Source organism: Ranitomeya imitator, chromosome 3 (genome assembly GCF_032444005.1).
Source record: "Ranitomeya imitator isolate aRanImi1 chromosome 3, aRanImi1.pri, whole genome shotgun sequence".
Taxonomy (NCBI): Eukaryota; Metazoa; Chordata; class Amphibia; order Anura; family Dendrobatidae; genus Ranitomeya; species Ranitomeya imitator.
Genome location: NC_091284.1, coordinates 466,597,918 through 466,613,123, shown reverse-complemented (window position 1 = coordinate 466,613,123; position 15,206 = coordinate 466,597,918). Strand labels below are relative to the sequence as shown.

The 15,206-nt window shown below is 44.2% G+C and overlaps 1 protein-coding gene across 3 annotated transcripts in view; it reads right to left on the bottom strand.

Moving 5' to 3' along the window:
- The window catches only part of GTF2I (general transcription factor IIi), a 118,965-nt gene that overhangs the window by 79,867 nt on the left and 23,892 nt on the right, over positions 1-15,206 (bottom strand). For all 3 annotated transcript variants that reach the window (XM_069757452.1, XM_069757453.1, XM_069757454.1), the window contains exons 8-12: positions 13,794-13,837; positions 13,441-13,518; positions 13,179-13,232; positions 9,711-9,815; positions 4,643-4,708 (exon numbers count right to left, since the gene is read on the bottom strand). In XM_069757452.1, the coding sequence (XP_069613553.1) occupies positions 4,643-4,708; positions 9,711-9,815; positions 13,179-13,232; positions 13,441-13,518; positions 13,794-13,837 (347 nt within the window). The remainder of the gene's footprint in view (positions 1-4,642; positions 4,709-9,710; positions 9,816-13,178; positions 13,233-13,440; positions 13,519-13,793; positions 13,838-15,206) is intronic.

The following is a 15,206-nucleotide window of genomic DNA, read 5'->3' as shown; positions in this document are numbered from 1 at the left end:
TGTGTATAAGCCGAGTTATTCAGCACATTTTTTTGTTCTGAAAACGCCTCCCTCGGGGTATACACAAGTAATTGTCCCTGAAGATGGCAGGGGAGGGGGAGCGGCGGAGCAGCGGGTCACAGGAGGCAGGAGTCGGCTGCTGCAGCTGAAGCCTGTGCCTGCTGCTAAAGAGAAATGAATATTAACTGCATAGGCAGTGAATATTCATTTCTCTTATAGAGCGCACAGTGTCAGCAGCAGTCGCCGGCTTCCAGCAGCTGCCGGCCTATCACGGGTGTCCACTCATTAAGGTAATTAATATTCACCTCTCTCCACTCCCATAGGCATGGGGAGAGGTGAATATTCATTACCTTAATGAGCAGGGACACATGATCGCTCAGCTGCAGATGCTGCTGGCACAGGAACAAGATGCTACAAGGGAGCGCAGGGAAGGTAAGTATGTTTTTTTATGCTTTTCTCATGGGGACCATATATACAACGATAGGGATGAGGAACCATGCATATCAGGACAGGAATGAGGAGCCATGCAGACAAGGATGGGGATAAGGAGCCATGCATACAAGGATGGAGATCAGGAGCCATGCATACAAGGATGGGGATAAGGAGCCATGCAGACAAGGATGGGGATAAAGAGCCATGCATACAAGGATGGAGATCAGGAGCCATGCATACAAGGATGGGGATAAGGAGCCATGCATACAAGGATAGGGATAAGGAGCCATGCAGACAAGGATGGGGATGAAGAACCATGCACACCAGAATAGGGGTTAGGGGATAATGCATACCAGGCTTACACTCGAGCCAATAAGGTTTCACAGTTTTTCGTGGCAAAATCAGGTGCCTTAGGTTATACACGAATATATATACGGCTTTTATTTCTTTTATGTGAGGCCATTATACTGTATGGAGCACTATGTTGGCACATTATACAGTACGAAACACTATGTGGGGCCATTATACAGTATGGAGCATCATGTGGGGCCATTATACAGTATTGAGCATCACATGTAACTACTATACAGTATGGAGCATTGTGTGAGGCCATTATACAGTATGGAGCATTGTGTGGGGCCATTATACAGTATGAAACATCATGTGGGGCCATTACACAGTATGGAGCATTGCGTGAGGCTATTATACAGTATGGAGCATTATGTGAGGCCATTATACTGTATAGAGCATTGTGTGGGGCTATTATACAGTATGGAGCACTGTGTGGGGCCATTATACAGTATGGAGTACTATGTGAAGCCATTATACAGTATGGAGCACTATGTGGGGCCATTTTATAGTACGGAGCATCGTGTGGGGCCATTATACTGCATGGAGCACTATGTGGGGCCCATTACACTTTATGCAGGACTATGTGGGGGCCATTACATTGTATTGAGGACTATGTGGAGCCATTATACTTTATGGAGATCTTTGTGGAGCCATTGTACTGTATGGAGGATTTTATGTGCCCGTTACACTGTAGGGAGGGCTGTGTGGTGATTACAGTTGGAGAATCATACTGTGGGGTCAACATTCTTTGTTGGGGGAACTGAGGGAGGGGGGTACAGTAGAGACATCATACTGTGAGTGTGGAGGAGTTCACTGTGGGGGAATCATACTGTGTTTGGGAGCACTTTTGCTTGCATCACACTTTTTTATGTTTTATTCAAGGCTTTTTATTCTTAGTTATTACATATTTAAATTAGGCCATTGGGCCATAAGCTTTGTATTGCTCTTCCATAACATATTATATTATTCCACTATAATTCCAAAAGTAAATTGTGTTTGATAAGGAAAAACTTCCTCAATTGTAGACATTCTTTTAACAAATATCAAAGTTGGCCTGCCACTTTCTGCAAGCTTTTAACTTTGGCCCTCTGTGTATTTGAGTTTGACATCCAAGCCTTAAAGGGTTTGTTCTCACCATGATAAAGGGTTACAACTGCAAAGAAGTTGTAAAAACAAACAACAACAATTTTACTTTTGATTAAAAATCCTCTCCATTCTCAAGAATAGACCTCCACTGCATTCAGTGGCTAGTATCTTAGGCTTGGAGTCAGGGGCAGATTATAATAGGGTCAATCATGGCCCCCCCACACCACTGGGCCCTGGGCTACCGCTCAGATTGCCCGCCACCATCAGGGCATTACTGCCCTGCCTGGCGTATTGGCCCGGTGGGCAGAGGGGGCCCGCATAGGGCCCAGTCTCGTCTGCTCACCGGGCCCCTACCGGCACTGCGGCAGTTTCACCTATTGACGTGCGGGCGTGAATAGTTAACAACAGCCTCCAGCCAATTGGAGGCTGGCAGCTGAAGTCGGCCGCAGGCGCAGCGCACACGTCGCCGGCGTCTAACGTCATTGTCAGTTGCCGGCGAGTCCGCGCTGCTAGAGGGAGCTCGCCGCTGGAGCGCCGGTCAGGTGAGGAGAACTCGTTTTTTTTCGCGAACTGCAATCCGGGGGGCCCGGGGCAATATGCTGGACACACTGGGGCAGATTGCTGGACACACTGGGGCAGATTGCTGGACAACCTGGGGCAGATTGCTGGACACACTGGGGGCAATGCTGGAGACACTGGGGCAGATTGCTGAACACACTGGGGGCAATGCTGGAGACACTGGGGCAGATTGCTGGACACACTGGGGGCAATGCTGGAGACAGTGGGGGTGGCAGATTGCTGGACACACTGGGGGCAATGCTGGACACACTGGGGCAGATTGCTGGGCACACTGAGGCAATATTGGAGACACTGGGGCAGATTGCTGGGCACACTGGGGGCAATGCTGGAGACACTGGGGCAGATTGCTGGACACAATGGGGGCAATATGCTGGAGTCAGACACTGGGGCAGATTGCTGAACACACTGGGGCAATATGCTGGACACATTGGGGCAGATTGCTGGACACACTGGGGGCAGAGATGCTGGACACTGGGGGCAGAGATGCTGGACTCATTGGGGGGCAGAGATGCTGGACACATTGGAGGCAGAGATGCTGGACACATTGGGGGCAGAGATGCTGGACACATTGGGGGCAGAGATGCTGGACACATTGGGGGCAGGACTGGAGACATGGGCAGAATGTAGATACGGGGCATGTTTGGAGACACAGGGCAGAATGCAAGACATGGGGTAGGACTGGAGACAGATCGTGCAGGATCATGGGGCAGGATGGATACGATGGAGACTGATGGGGCAGGATGGGGAGATCATATGGGGCAGGATGGATACTCATGAGGGCAGGATGGGAGAACATATGGCTGGAGCGAGGAATGAGATACATGGGGCCAGGATGGGGGATATTATTATTACCATAGGGGCTAATTAAGGGATATTATTACTGCAGTGATGTATTTATTTTATTTTTTGAGGACACTGTTTTAAATGGGGGGGCGGTCCTGTTACTGTGTAACACTATGTCACCTCTTTTTCTTCATGTGGTGTAATGTAGAAGTTGGGAAAAATTAAGTAATGTGTTCTACAAGCGGAGCTCGAGATAACTGTGTTATTTCCTGCAGAGACGAGTCCTGGCTGGATGAAGTGATGGCGGTCTGTGCTGGATGAAAGATGAAGGACTTCACCTAGAGACGTCACTGGTGAGTCAGTGTTACCTATACACTGACACTATACACTGTATACTATATACTGAACTGAAGGGTAAATTGAATAGATCAATGGATGTTTGACAGGTTATAGTTTCACACAGCAACTATTTTTCTGGAATAATCTGGTTCAGGCATATAATGACCCCATCGCATGACCCCGTCACGACCCCATCACATGACCGGGGTCCCACAGCCTGGGGCCCTGGCTACCCTTAATCCACCACTGCTTGGAGTGCAGTGCTTACAAGCTCTGTGATATTGATTCTATAGTGCGTTAATGTACGAGTTATCTTTCTAATCTAAAACCTCAGTATTCAGGGCACTTTGCGAAAAATAAGTGGGTTTTGGATTGCAGTTTGGGCACTCGATCTCTAAAAGATTCGCCATCACTGTTGTAGGCACTTCCCATGTCTGCAGATCATTGGGTATACAGGTCCTGAAATCACCACTGATCGCTAAAAGTCGGCTGAGAAGAGTGCAGCGTACACATGGAGAGCAGTATGGAAGCAACAGAAAGTCATAGGCTTTCCATAGTATCTGTACTCTGCTCCGTGTGTGCTTTTTCCTCACAAACTGCACACTTTTCAGAAGTCCTTTAAGTGATCAGTTGGACAAAAACCCCAACAATATTCAGACATGGAAAGTGCCTGCAAAATATATACAAAAAACAAATATTAAAAGCTTAGTTACTTTATAACAGTGGTCCCCAACTCCAGGCCTCGAGGGCCGCCAACAGTGCAGGTTTTCAGGATTTCCTTTGTATTGCACAGGGGTTGGAATCATCACCTGTGCAGATGATCACATTACCACCGATACAATACTAAGGAAATCCTCAAAACCTGCACTGTTGGCGGCCCTCGAGGCCTGGAGTTGGGGACCCCTGCTTTATAAGTTAAAGAAAGTTTTAATTCTCATGTGAAAGAGCTGTGCACCGGGTAATTTTCACCTCCAATCAGAAAATCTGTAAGTCCAGCATTGAATTGTCAGACCCGTAGTGGTATAGAGCTGAGCAGAAGACAATATATAGTGGTATACAATATATAACATACCATACTTCTTTTCGAATAGCTCTTCCACTTGCTTTCTTAGTTCAGTAATCCTTGCATTCCACTTCTCTGAAAATAGAATTGCGTGACAACTTTTTTCAGTGCTGGAGTGACCCTTTAAATATAAGCCCCTTGCCCCAGGTCATATACTCACCCTGCGGCATCTTCATCGTTTTTCACCACCACTCAGGTCCCGCGGCGGCATCTTGTGAGAGCAGCTTCTGGACGGCCGGAAGTCAGAAGCTGCGCCACAAGCTCTTAATGTAAGTCTATGAAAGGCAGAACTTTGCTCTCATAGACTTATATTGATTAGTGACCTCTGCGTCACTCCATGAAACACTGAAACTGATGGCAGGCCATTTTTCGCTGGAGACTGACAGGTACAACGCTGGAAAAGGATGAAGGTGGCGGCAGGTGAGTATGAGACAGGGGCCAGGAGAATTACATTTAAAGCATCACTCCAGTAGTGCAATAAAATAAAAAGTTGGAGTGGTGCTTTAAAGGGAATCTGTCACCTAATTTTGGGCCTATAAACTGTGTCCACCGGCATCAGGGGCTTATCTACAGCATTCTGTAATGCTGTAGATAAGCCCCCGATGTAATCTGAAAGATAAGAAAAACAGGTTAGATTATACTCACCCAGGGGCGGTCCCGATGCAGTCCGATCCGATGGGCGTCGCGGTCCGGGTTCGGCGCCCCTCATCTTCAAGCTATGACGTCCTCTTCTTTGCTTCCTGCCACGGCTCTGCCGCAGGTGTACTTTGTCTGCCCTGTTGAGGGCAGCATAAAGTACTGCAGTGCGCAGGCATCGGGAAAGGTCAGAGAGGCCCGATGACTGCGCACTGCAGTACTTTGCTCTGCCCTCAACAGGGCAGACAAAATACACCTGCGCCAGAGCCGTGACAGGAAGCAAAGAGGACGTCATCGTATGAAGATGGGAGGCGCTGGACTCGGACTGCGACGCCCATGGGACCGGACCGCACCGGGACCGCCCATGGGACCGGACCGCCGCGGGACCGCCCATGGGTGAGTATAACATAACCTGCTTTTCTTACCTTTCAGGTTACATCGGGGGCTTATCTACAGCATTACAGAATGCATTACAGAATGCTGTAGATAAGCCCCTGATGGCAGTGGCTGCAGTTTATAGGCCATAAAGTAGGTGACAGATTCCCATTAATTAATGTGGCTACACATACATGGCACGCTCTCACTTGACTGCTTCCATATCTCCCACTCACTTCATTATAGAATGCTTGGGTTTTATCTGCACCAGTAGTGGATACTGGGTACCCTTAGGGCCCCATAAACATTAGACTAAAGTCATGCAAACTTGTCTTCAGCCGATAGTCTATATGTTTGGCCCCTTAGCTTATACTCACCTCCCGTGCTGGCGCCGGTGAAGTGGTGTCGGCACTAGCTCTCCTGTGCAGTTGTTGTGACACGTGACCCTGGTGCCTAATCAGCGCTGGCGTCACTGTCTCCGAAGAGGAAGGCCGGGCTGCAGCTGCTCTCTTACTTTATTAATAATAATAATAATCTTTATTTTTATATAGCGCTAACATATTCCGCAGCCCTTTACAGTTTTGCACACATCATCATCACTGTCCCCAATGGGGCTCACAATCTAGAATCCCTATCAGTATGTCTTTGGAATGTGGGAGGAAACCGGAGTCCCCTGAGGAAACCCACGCAAACACGGAGAGAACATACAAACTCCTTGCAGATGTTGTTACTTACTCTTCATGTTCAATTTGTTCGAAGGCGGGGACAGTGATCCCAGCACTGACTGGGCACCGGGATTAAGTGTCAGAACAATCGCACTAGAGCCTTGGAACCGCGAGTGCTGACACCACTGGCACAGCACTGGCGTGCTTTATTTTATCGGGGCCAAGAAGGGTTGTCCTAGTAGTGTACAACCTCTTTGAATACGGTAGCCTATGTTACTGAATATTAGACAGGTTTGGAAATTAGTTAGCTAAAGAGAACATATCAGTAAGATCAATCTCCAAAATTGTACATTTGGACATTCAGGTGTTTGAAATGGAAATCTATTGAGACCTTTACATCTTATATCTGTTGCTGCATTCTCAGTAAATTAGCATTTTAATTAATATGCAAATTAGATGTTCAGTGCTCTGGCCCCAGCAAAGCACTTAAAGATAATCTGTCAGCAGGTTATTACGATTTAATCTGAAAGCAGCATAATATAGGGAACAAGAGCCTGATTAGCGTGATGTATCGCTAATTATGCTGTGTGTTGTAGTTTCAATACATTCAGCATGTTATCAGCAGGAGATTAACACTATAGGACTACATCTCCAGTGCCAGTAAGGCTAATCTGTGTAACCCTGCCCCCACCCACCAGCTACTTAGGAGTGTGGGCGGATTATACACAGAGATCTGCTACATATACATCAGACAAAACATGGATTCTATCAAAACCACACAAAGAAGCCCAGTAAGGCCTCTTTCACACTTCCGTCGGTACGGGACCGTCGCCATGCGTCGGGCCGACGTACCGACGGACGTTGTGAAAGTTTTGCATGACGTGGGCAGCGGATGCAGTTTTTCGACGCATCCGCTGCCCATTCTGCAGTCCGGGGAGGAGGGGGCGGAGTTTCGGCAGAATATGCGCGGTCGAAAATGGTGGGCGCGACGGACAAAAAAACATTCACTTGAACATTTTCTCGTGATGACGGTCCGCCAAAACACGACGGATCCGTCGCACAACGGACGTGACGTGTGGCCATCCGTCACGATCCGTCGCTTATACAAGTCTATGGGCAAAAAACGCATCCTGCGAGCACTTTTGCAGGATACGTTTTTTGCCCAAAACGACAGATTGCGACGGATGCCAAACGACGGAAGTGTGAAAGAGGCCTAAGTGATACATCACTGGACTCAGCCTTGTATTATGCTGATCTCAGATTAAATAACAGAATTCTGCTGACAAATTCCGTTTAACAAACCTTTGCCTCCTCAACTTGTTTCTCCACCCATCACCAGACTCTTTAGCTTGATTGACAGCCCACTATCTGTGTGATGGCAAGTGTGGTTTGGGGGAAAGATGATCTTACGGAAAGATTCCCTTTAAATGCAGCAATAGGAAAACAATACAATATACAGTTAGGGCCAGAAATATTTGGACAGTGACACAATTTTCGCGAGTTGGGCTCTGCATGCCACCACATTGGATTTGAAATGAAACCTCTACAACAGAATTCAAGTGCAGATTGTAACGTTTAATTTGAAGGGTTGAACAAAAATATCTGATAGAAAATGTAGGAATTGTGCACATTTCTTTACAAACACTCCACATTTTAGGAGGTCAAAAGTAATTGGACAAATAAACATAACCCAAACAAAATATTTTTATTTTCAATATTTTGTTGCAAATCCTTTGGAGGCAATCACTGCCTTAAGTCTGGAACCCATGGACATCACCAAACGCTGGGTTTCCTCCTTCTTAATGCTTTGCCAGGCCTTTACAGCCGCAGTCTTCAGGTCTTGCTTGTTTGTGGGTCTTTCCGTCTTAAGTCTGGATTTGAGCAAGTGAAATGCATGCTCAATTGGGTTTAGATCTGGAGATTGACTTGGCCATTGCAGAATGTTCCACTTTTTGGCACTCATGAACTCCTGGGTAGCTTTGGCTGTATGCTTGGGGTCATTGTCCATCTGTACTATGAAGCGCCGTCCAATCAACTTTGCAGCATTTGGCTGAATCTGGGCTGAAAGTATATCCCGGTACACTTCAGAATTCATCCGGCTACTCTTGTCTGCTCTTATGTCATCAATAAACACAAGTGACCCAGTGCCATTGAAAGCCATGCATGCCCATGCCATCACGTTGCCTCCACCATGTTTTACAGAGGATGTGGTGTGCCTTGGATCATGTGACGTTCCCTTTCTTCTCCAAACTTTTTTCTTCCCATCATTCTGGTACAGGTTGATCTTTGTCTCATCTGTCCATAGAATACTTTTCCAGAACTGAGCTGGCTTCTTGAGGTGTTTTTCTGCAAATTTAACTCTGGCCTGTCTATTTTTGGTATTGATGAATGGTTTGCATCTAGATGTGAACCCTTTGTATTTACTGTCATGGAGTCTTCTCTTTACTGTTGACTTAGAGACAGATACACCTACTTCACTGAGAGTGTTCTGGACTTCAGTTGATGTTGTGAATGGGTTCTTCTTCACCAAATTAAGTATGCGGCGATCATCCACCACTGTTGTCATCCGTGGACGCCCAGGCCTTTTTGAGTTCCCAAGCTCACCAGTCAATTCCTTTTTTCTCAGAATGTACCCAACTGTTGATTTTGCTACTCCAAGCATGTCTGCTATCTCTCTGATGGATTTTTTCTTTTTTTTCAGCCTCAGGATGTTCTGCTTCACCTCAATTGAGAGTTCCTTTGACCGCATGTTGTCTGCTCACAGCAACAGCTTCCAAATGCAAAACCACACACCTGGAATCCACCCCTGACCTTTTAACTACTTCATTGATTACAGGTTAACGAGGGAGACGCCTTCAGAGTTAATTGCAGCCCTTAGAGTCCATTGTCCAATTACTTTTGGTCCCTTGAAAAAGAGGACGCTATGCATTACAGAGCTATGATTCCTAAACCCTTTCTCCGATTTGGATGTGGAAACTATCATATTGCAGCTGGGAGTGTGCACTTTCAGCCCATATTACATATATAATTGTATTTCTGAACATGTTTTTGTAAACAGCTAAAATAACAAAACTTGTGTCACTGTCCAAATATTTCTGGTCCTAACTGTACGTTTATCACTGGACGTGCATCTGTGAATCAAGGCTGTCCATCCACCAGTGATCCTATCTCCAGGGCTTCTCTGGAGATGAAAGATGACAGAATGACAAAAAAAGCAGTCTGTATTTTATGAATGGAATTTTCATAGAAATGTCATGATGAGTTCTGTGACATAGGAACACAGATATAAGCTGCTTAATAATCCTTGATTTTCCTACAGACCTGCAAGCAAGCTATGTATTTTCCAGAATTCCCGGCTGACTTTCCAGACTATGTACTATTTTGGGACTGAGACAACTTACCAAAATTGAACTCCCTAGGTTTCCTTCTGCATTGCACAGATGGGTGAATGATGGGCAGAATTTGCCCCGTGTTCTTCTGCTTCTTGCGGGGTGGCATATACTCCTCTGAAAAAGAAATCAGAAATCTATAACACAAAAAGTAGACCACGGCTCTTTTCCATGACAGTTTTGAGGTTTCTAACATTTTGATGGCAAGAATAGCCCTGATGAAACAACCTATAAAGGCTCATAACACATATGTGAGCAATATCTAAACTACCGGTAAGTGAAAAATATACGGTGTACCAGACATAGATACAGGTTCCCATATGCTGTGTGATCTGCTATAGCGCTGTATCATTTACATAAAGGGAACAGACAGAAGTGATATGATATGAACAGTTAAATACATAAAAAAGGACCTGTCACCAGGTCAAAAGTTTATCCTCTTGTTCTATGCTCCCTGTTCCCGAGTAGTCTTTTTCTTTGTCTTTTTTAAAATTCAGCCATACAGTTCCAAAGATATGAGCTTTTTTAGTTCGTGCTAATTTTTCTGGACTTTACTAAGTAGGTGTGGCTAACAGGATAATTATGCAGAGCAGCCTAAAGACACACCCCAAAGGATTCGGTGATCCACACCCCCTTGTTAATGACCTTAAATAACAGCACTAAATAAAAAGGCCCGTATGTCTTTAGATCCGTATGCTGGATTTAAAAAATGAAATGAAAAAAACAAGCAAAAAAAAAAACCACATGAATACTCAGGGGAGCAGCAGGAAATAAAATAAGAGCAAAAATTGGCCACTTTTGACCTGGAGACAGGTACTCTTTAGGAATGATGACTTCATGCAGCTTGTTCACATTTGTGTTAGGGCAAGTTCACACAGTGCCTTTTTGCTGCTTTTTTTTCTGCAGCAAAACCTGATTTTCTTGGCAGGAAAGAAGCTGTGTCAAAAATGCAGATTTAGGTGCGTTTTTTTGTTGCGTATTTGGTGCATTTTTTTTATGCGTTTTGTTTTCTTTTTGTATATGCTAATGTCCTTGAATTTTCAGCAGCAAAAAATGATATCTGCGTTTTTGCTGTGTTTTTTTCAACACCCATTCAAGTCAATGGGTGAAAAAGGCTGAAAAAACACAGCAAAAATGCTGAAAGAAGTGACATGCTCTATGTCCAAAAAACGCAGCAAAGCACAATATACTGATCACACAAACAACCAACGTGTGTGCATGAGATTTCTGAAATCTCCTAGGCTTTGCTGGTATTGTAAAAAGCAGCTGAAAATTAGCATAAAAATACGCAGCAAAAACGCCCTGTGTGAATTTACCCTAAGTTCCACACTGAACTGCTTTTTGATCATATTCCATTCGGTACAAGAATAAATGATAACTCGTGGACCAATTAGATGTCAAGAGAGATAAAAAACAAATCCTAACAGATTATTTTAGATTTTGTCACTCTCAGATATGGATCCTGTAAAATAGAAGTCATAACACCAGTGTGAAGCAAGCCAAAAGCTGGGATCATACATATCCACAAAAATAAATCCAGTTAGGCCTGTTTCGAAGGGAACGTGTCAGAAGACTAATACAGTCTGAGTATGAACCAACATCAATACAGACAGGTACCATCATTACAAACATTCGTGTATTTCTGAGAAAACATACGTTGAACGGCAAGCAAGGTGACTAAGAAGACTAGTCATAGGAGGAGTGCCCACTGACTTCTCCCTGCCCGGTAGTGCTCAACAGGGTGCTCACTCCCTATGTGTGTATAAGGAAAGATGCTGCAGACGCCTTTAGACTGAAACATACAGATTTGTAATGGAGGACCCGCTCTCTGGATTCATTCATACGTTCATTAGATCAGGCAGCATGAATGTACTGATAGATTTACTTGAAGCTGGGATCACACACATCCAGAAACAAAAAATCCACAATAGTTATGTTAGTCTTAAAATAGTTGTCCACAACTAGGACAATCCCTTCTTAAGCTAAATGTTCGATCCTGATAATATAATAAAGCCTATCCTCACCTCCCGTGCCGGCTCCATTCGAGTGGTGCTGGGGCTATGATGGGGGGGGATGACATGTGATGTCTGGCACCCAATCAGTGCTGGCGTCCTTGTCTCCACTTTCGGGCAAACTGAAGTCCGGGATCAGCTGGAGCTCTGGCTTCCTCTTTATGTTCAATTAGTCCGAAGGTGGAGACAGTGACGCCAGTGCTGGCCGGGCACCGGGCATCACGTGTCATTCCACCGCATCACAGCCCCGGGAAGAGCGTGTGTCGACACCATTGGAACGGCGCCGGCATGGGAGGTGAGTATAGCATTTATAATTTTAGAAACTGGCATAGATTATAGTGCAAATCTATGCCAGATTTGATATTCTGGAGGACACAGACATCCAAAGCTTTTTCTATTTTGACCCTCTTAATAAGTTGAAGTCATGTGATGTCAAGTCAGCTTCCAGACTCTGAAAATTGAGGTTGCATCACCGAGGCGTGACCCAGTCTCATGTGGACTGTCGCCACTCTCACTGATTGACTGCGCTGTGGGTGGTGTTACAATCAGAGAGAGTGGCGACAGTCTACATGAGACTGGGTCACGCCTCAGTGATGCAACCTCAATTTCCTGAGTCTAGAAGTTGACGTGACATCACCGAATATCATTGGCGGCTGCAGCCTGGGGTCACGTGATCGGAACTGAGCGAGCAGACATAGCAAGCTCACCGGAACATATGAAAAAATAATGTTTTTGAAAAAAAGACTTATTATCTCAATGGTTTAAATCGATGTGCATAATGATTGCAGTAGACTACCTCTTTAAGTACAACTTACTTCAGAATGTTTCATTAAAACTTGCCATTAAATCTCCCTATTTGTAAATGCACCACTATATTGTATTGTAAAACGTGCTTCCCAGTGGTAATCTGCGAGGACAAAACTGGGTGAATTAGGATATCCACTGGAAAAAGCATCGCAAAAGCAACAGGAAGCCATTTGCTCTTTGTACTTGAAATCATAGCATAAACGACACCAAAGCAAAGCTGGCACAAAAGCACCTGAAAAAGTGAGGTACACAAATACCCTAACGGTAAGTTCACACTAGGCGTTTTTTTCAGCATTTTTTTTTTCTGAAGCTAAACCGGATCTTCGGCAGGAAAAACCAAGGTTTTTGCTTGCGTTTTTAATCCATTTTTATGTGTTTTTTGAATGCTAGATTTGCCTCTTGTGCATGTGGATAATGTTTAGTGCAAAATAAAAAGTCCCATTCTACAGAATCAGGTTTTGGCACAAAAAAAGGCTGCAAAACATGATACCTGCATTCTTGCTTTGGATTTTCAGCAATTTTTTCACCACCCATTCATGTCAATGGGTGAAAAACACTGAAAAAACGCTGGAAAAACCATGCACAAACTCCTTAGTGTGTTACCAGCCATGTCATGTGAGCTTTCATACTTTACTGTACAAGTTATTTTCTATTCAAAAACCTCCATGGTGATCCACTTCTGTTTCTTTATTAGACTCTTCTCCATAAGCATGTCCTTAAAGGAAACAAGAGAATAGCCTTAGAAATTAATATTTCTAAAAATTACTATGAGCTATGAAGTTTTAGATTACCAGCCATTGGCCTATGAAGCTGGCGTATCCGTATCATGCTCAGATTGCGTCACAGGCTCATGAACAGAACAGAGAATTTTACCAACCACCACATATATTACTAAATGTACGGCTAAAATGCAAAAGCATTACCTTGGAATCTGAACTGATAGTAATCCTGGTCATCAGCCTCTTGTTTTATGGTCACTGTTGTCAGCTCAAATGAATTTTCTATTGAAACATACACAATCATTAGCATGTTTCTCCTATATGTAGTACATAAGTATACTGATAGCATCACTAGAACTGTACAGCAGAAATGATGGGAGGACTGGAAAGGGCAATTATTTGTTTTGGAGGATCAGTCATGCCCACATGGGGTTGGAAGCTTCTGTAAAAGCAGACATTCAGGCCTCCATAACTTTGGCTGCATGTGACCAAAGCTGATCAACAATATCTGTCCATTCAATAACGTAAGATAGAAGATTATATGAAAAATGACGTACCAGAGTTGTCACTTGGTTCTGCTTTCACTTGGACTGGATAAAAGCTTTAATATGACAGAGGAAAAAAAAAACAGTTCTCAATATATGTAATAATTTTAATCAATGTTCTTTTTCAACCACCAAAAATGAAAACATCAGACATTTATATTTCTTATAAGATAGATGATTCAAAAAACAATGTACATCACATACAGTACAGATCAAAAGTTTGGACACACCTTCCCATTTAAAGATTTTTCTGTATTTTCATGACTATGAAAATTGTACATTCACACTGAAGGCATCAAAACTATGAATTAACACATGTGGAATTATATACTTAACAAAAAAGTGTGAAACAACTGAAATTATGTCTTATATTCTAGGTTCTTCAAATTAGCCACCTTTTGCTTTGATGACTGCTTTGCACACTCTTGGCATTCTCTTGATGAGCTTCAAGAGGTAGTCACCAGGAATTGTGACACTCACTTGTTGTAATAGTCCAATATTACACACATTCACACTCGAAAACCGAGGTTGACTACCACCAGTTACCATCCCTATTCCCTTAGCCAGAAGACAGATTGAGGTCACTTGTACATTAATAAGGCTGTGGGTCACACCGTTCTGTCTGTATCTGGTTTTCGGCGTGACAATGCATGTTTTTGCTTTAACCCTTTGCTCTTTTCCCCCTAATTGAGCTGAGATACTGTTGGCTGTTACCTGTATGGAGCCTTCTCAGTTCCCTGCTCTGCTGCGTAGCCATACATGGGTGGTTAGGTCTTTGCTCTGCTGCATGACCATCCACATGTGCGGTCCCTGGTTACCACTGTGGAAGCTGTCCACGGGTTGCGAAGTCAGTAACAACACTGCCCTATCCCCTTCAGGCTGCATAAGGACACTCTCTCGCCATTGGAACTAGCGCTGTATTCTGGACATTGTCGGTAGGCTTGCATTGAAATACCTCTTGTGTCTATTATATCCCTATACTTCAGGATCTTACCGGTCTTGCCATGACTTCTATCTTATAGGCAGCGTGTATAGCCACTAGCACCCATCTTCTATCCCAGTATATGGTACGTACCCTTCCACTCCCTTTTTCTCACTCACTGTGCCACTATATATTTATGACTCTCCGTTATCAAACGCGCACTGTAGAAATACTCTTATTGCCATGTACATGTACGGTGGTCCATGTGTATGTTTTGTATATACTTTGTTTATTGGTTACTTATGATTTTGTTACCCCGATTATATGAACTGTATTGATATATGTACTTTTCAGTTACTGACGAAGGTCCTTTGTGTGACCGAAACATTTGCTTGGGATACAATAAATTATCCATTTCTTCTCACCACAAAGTTGAGTGCTGGGTTTTGCATTTACTTACACCCTCATGTTGGCTTCCAGAGACCCAGTTCAAGCTTAGTGTC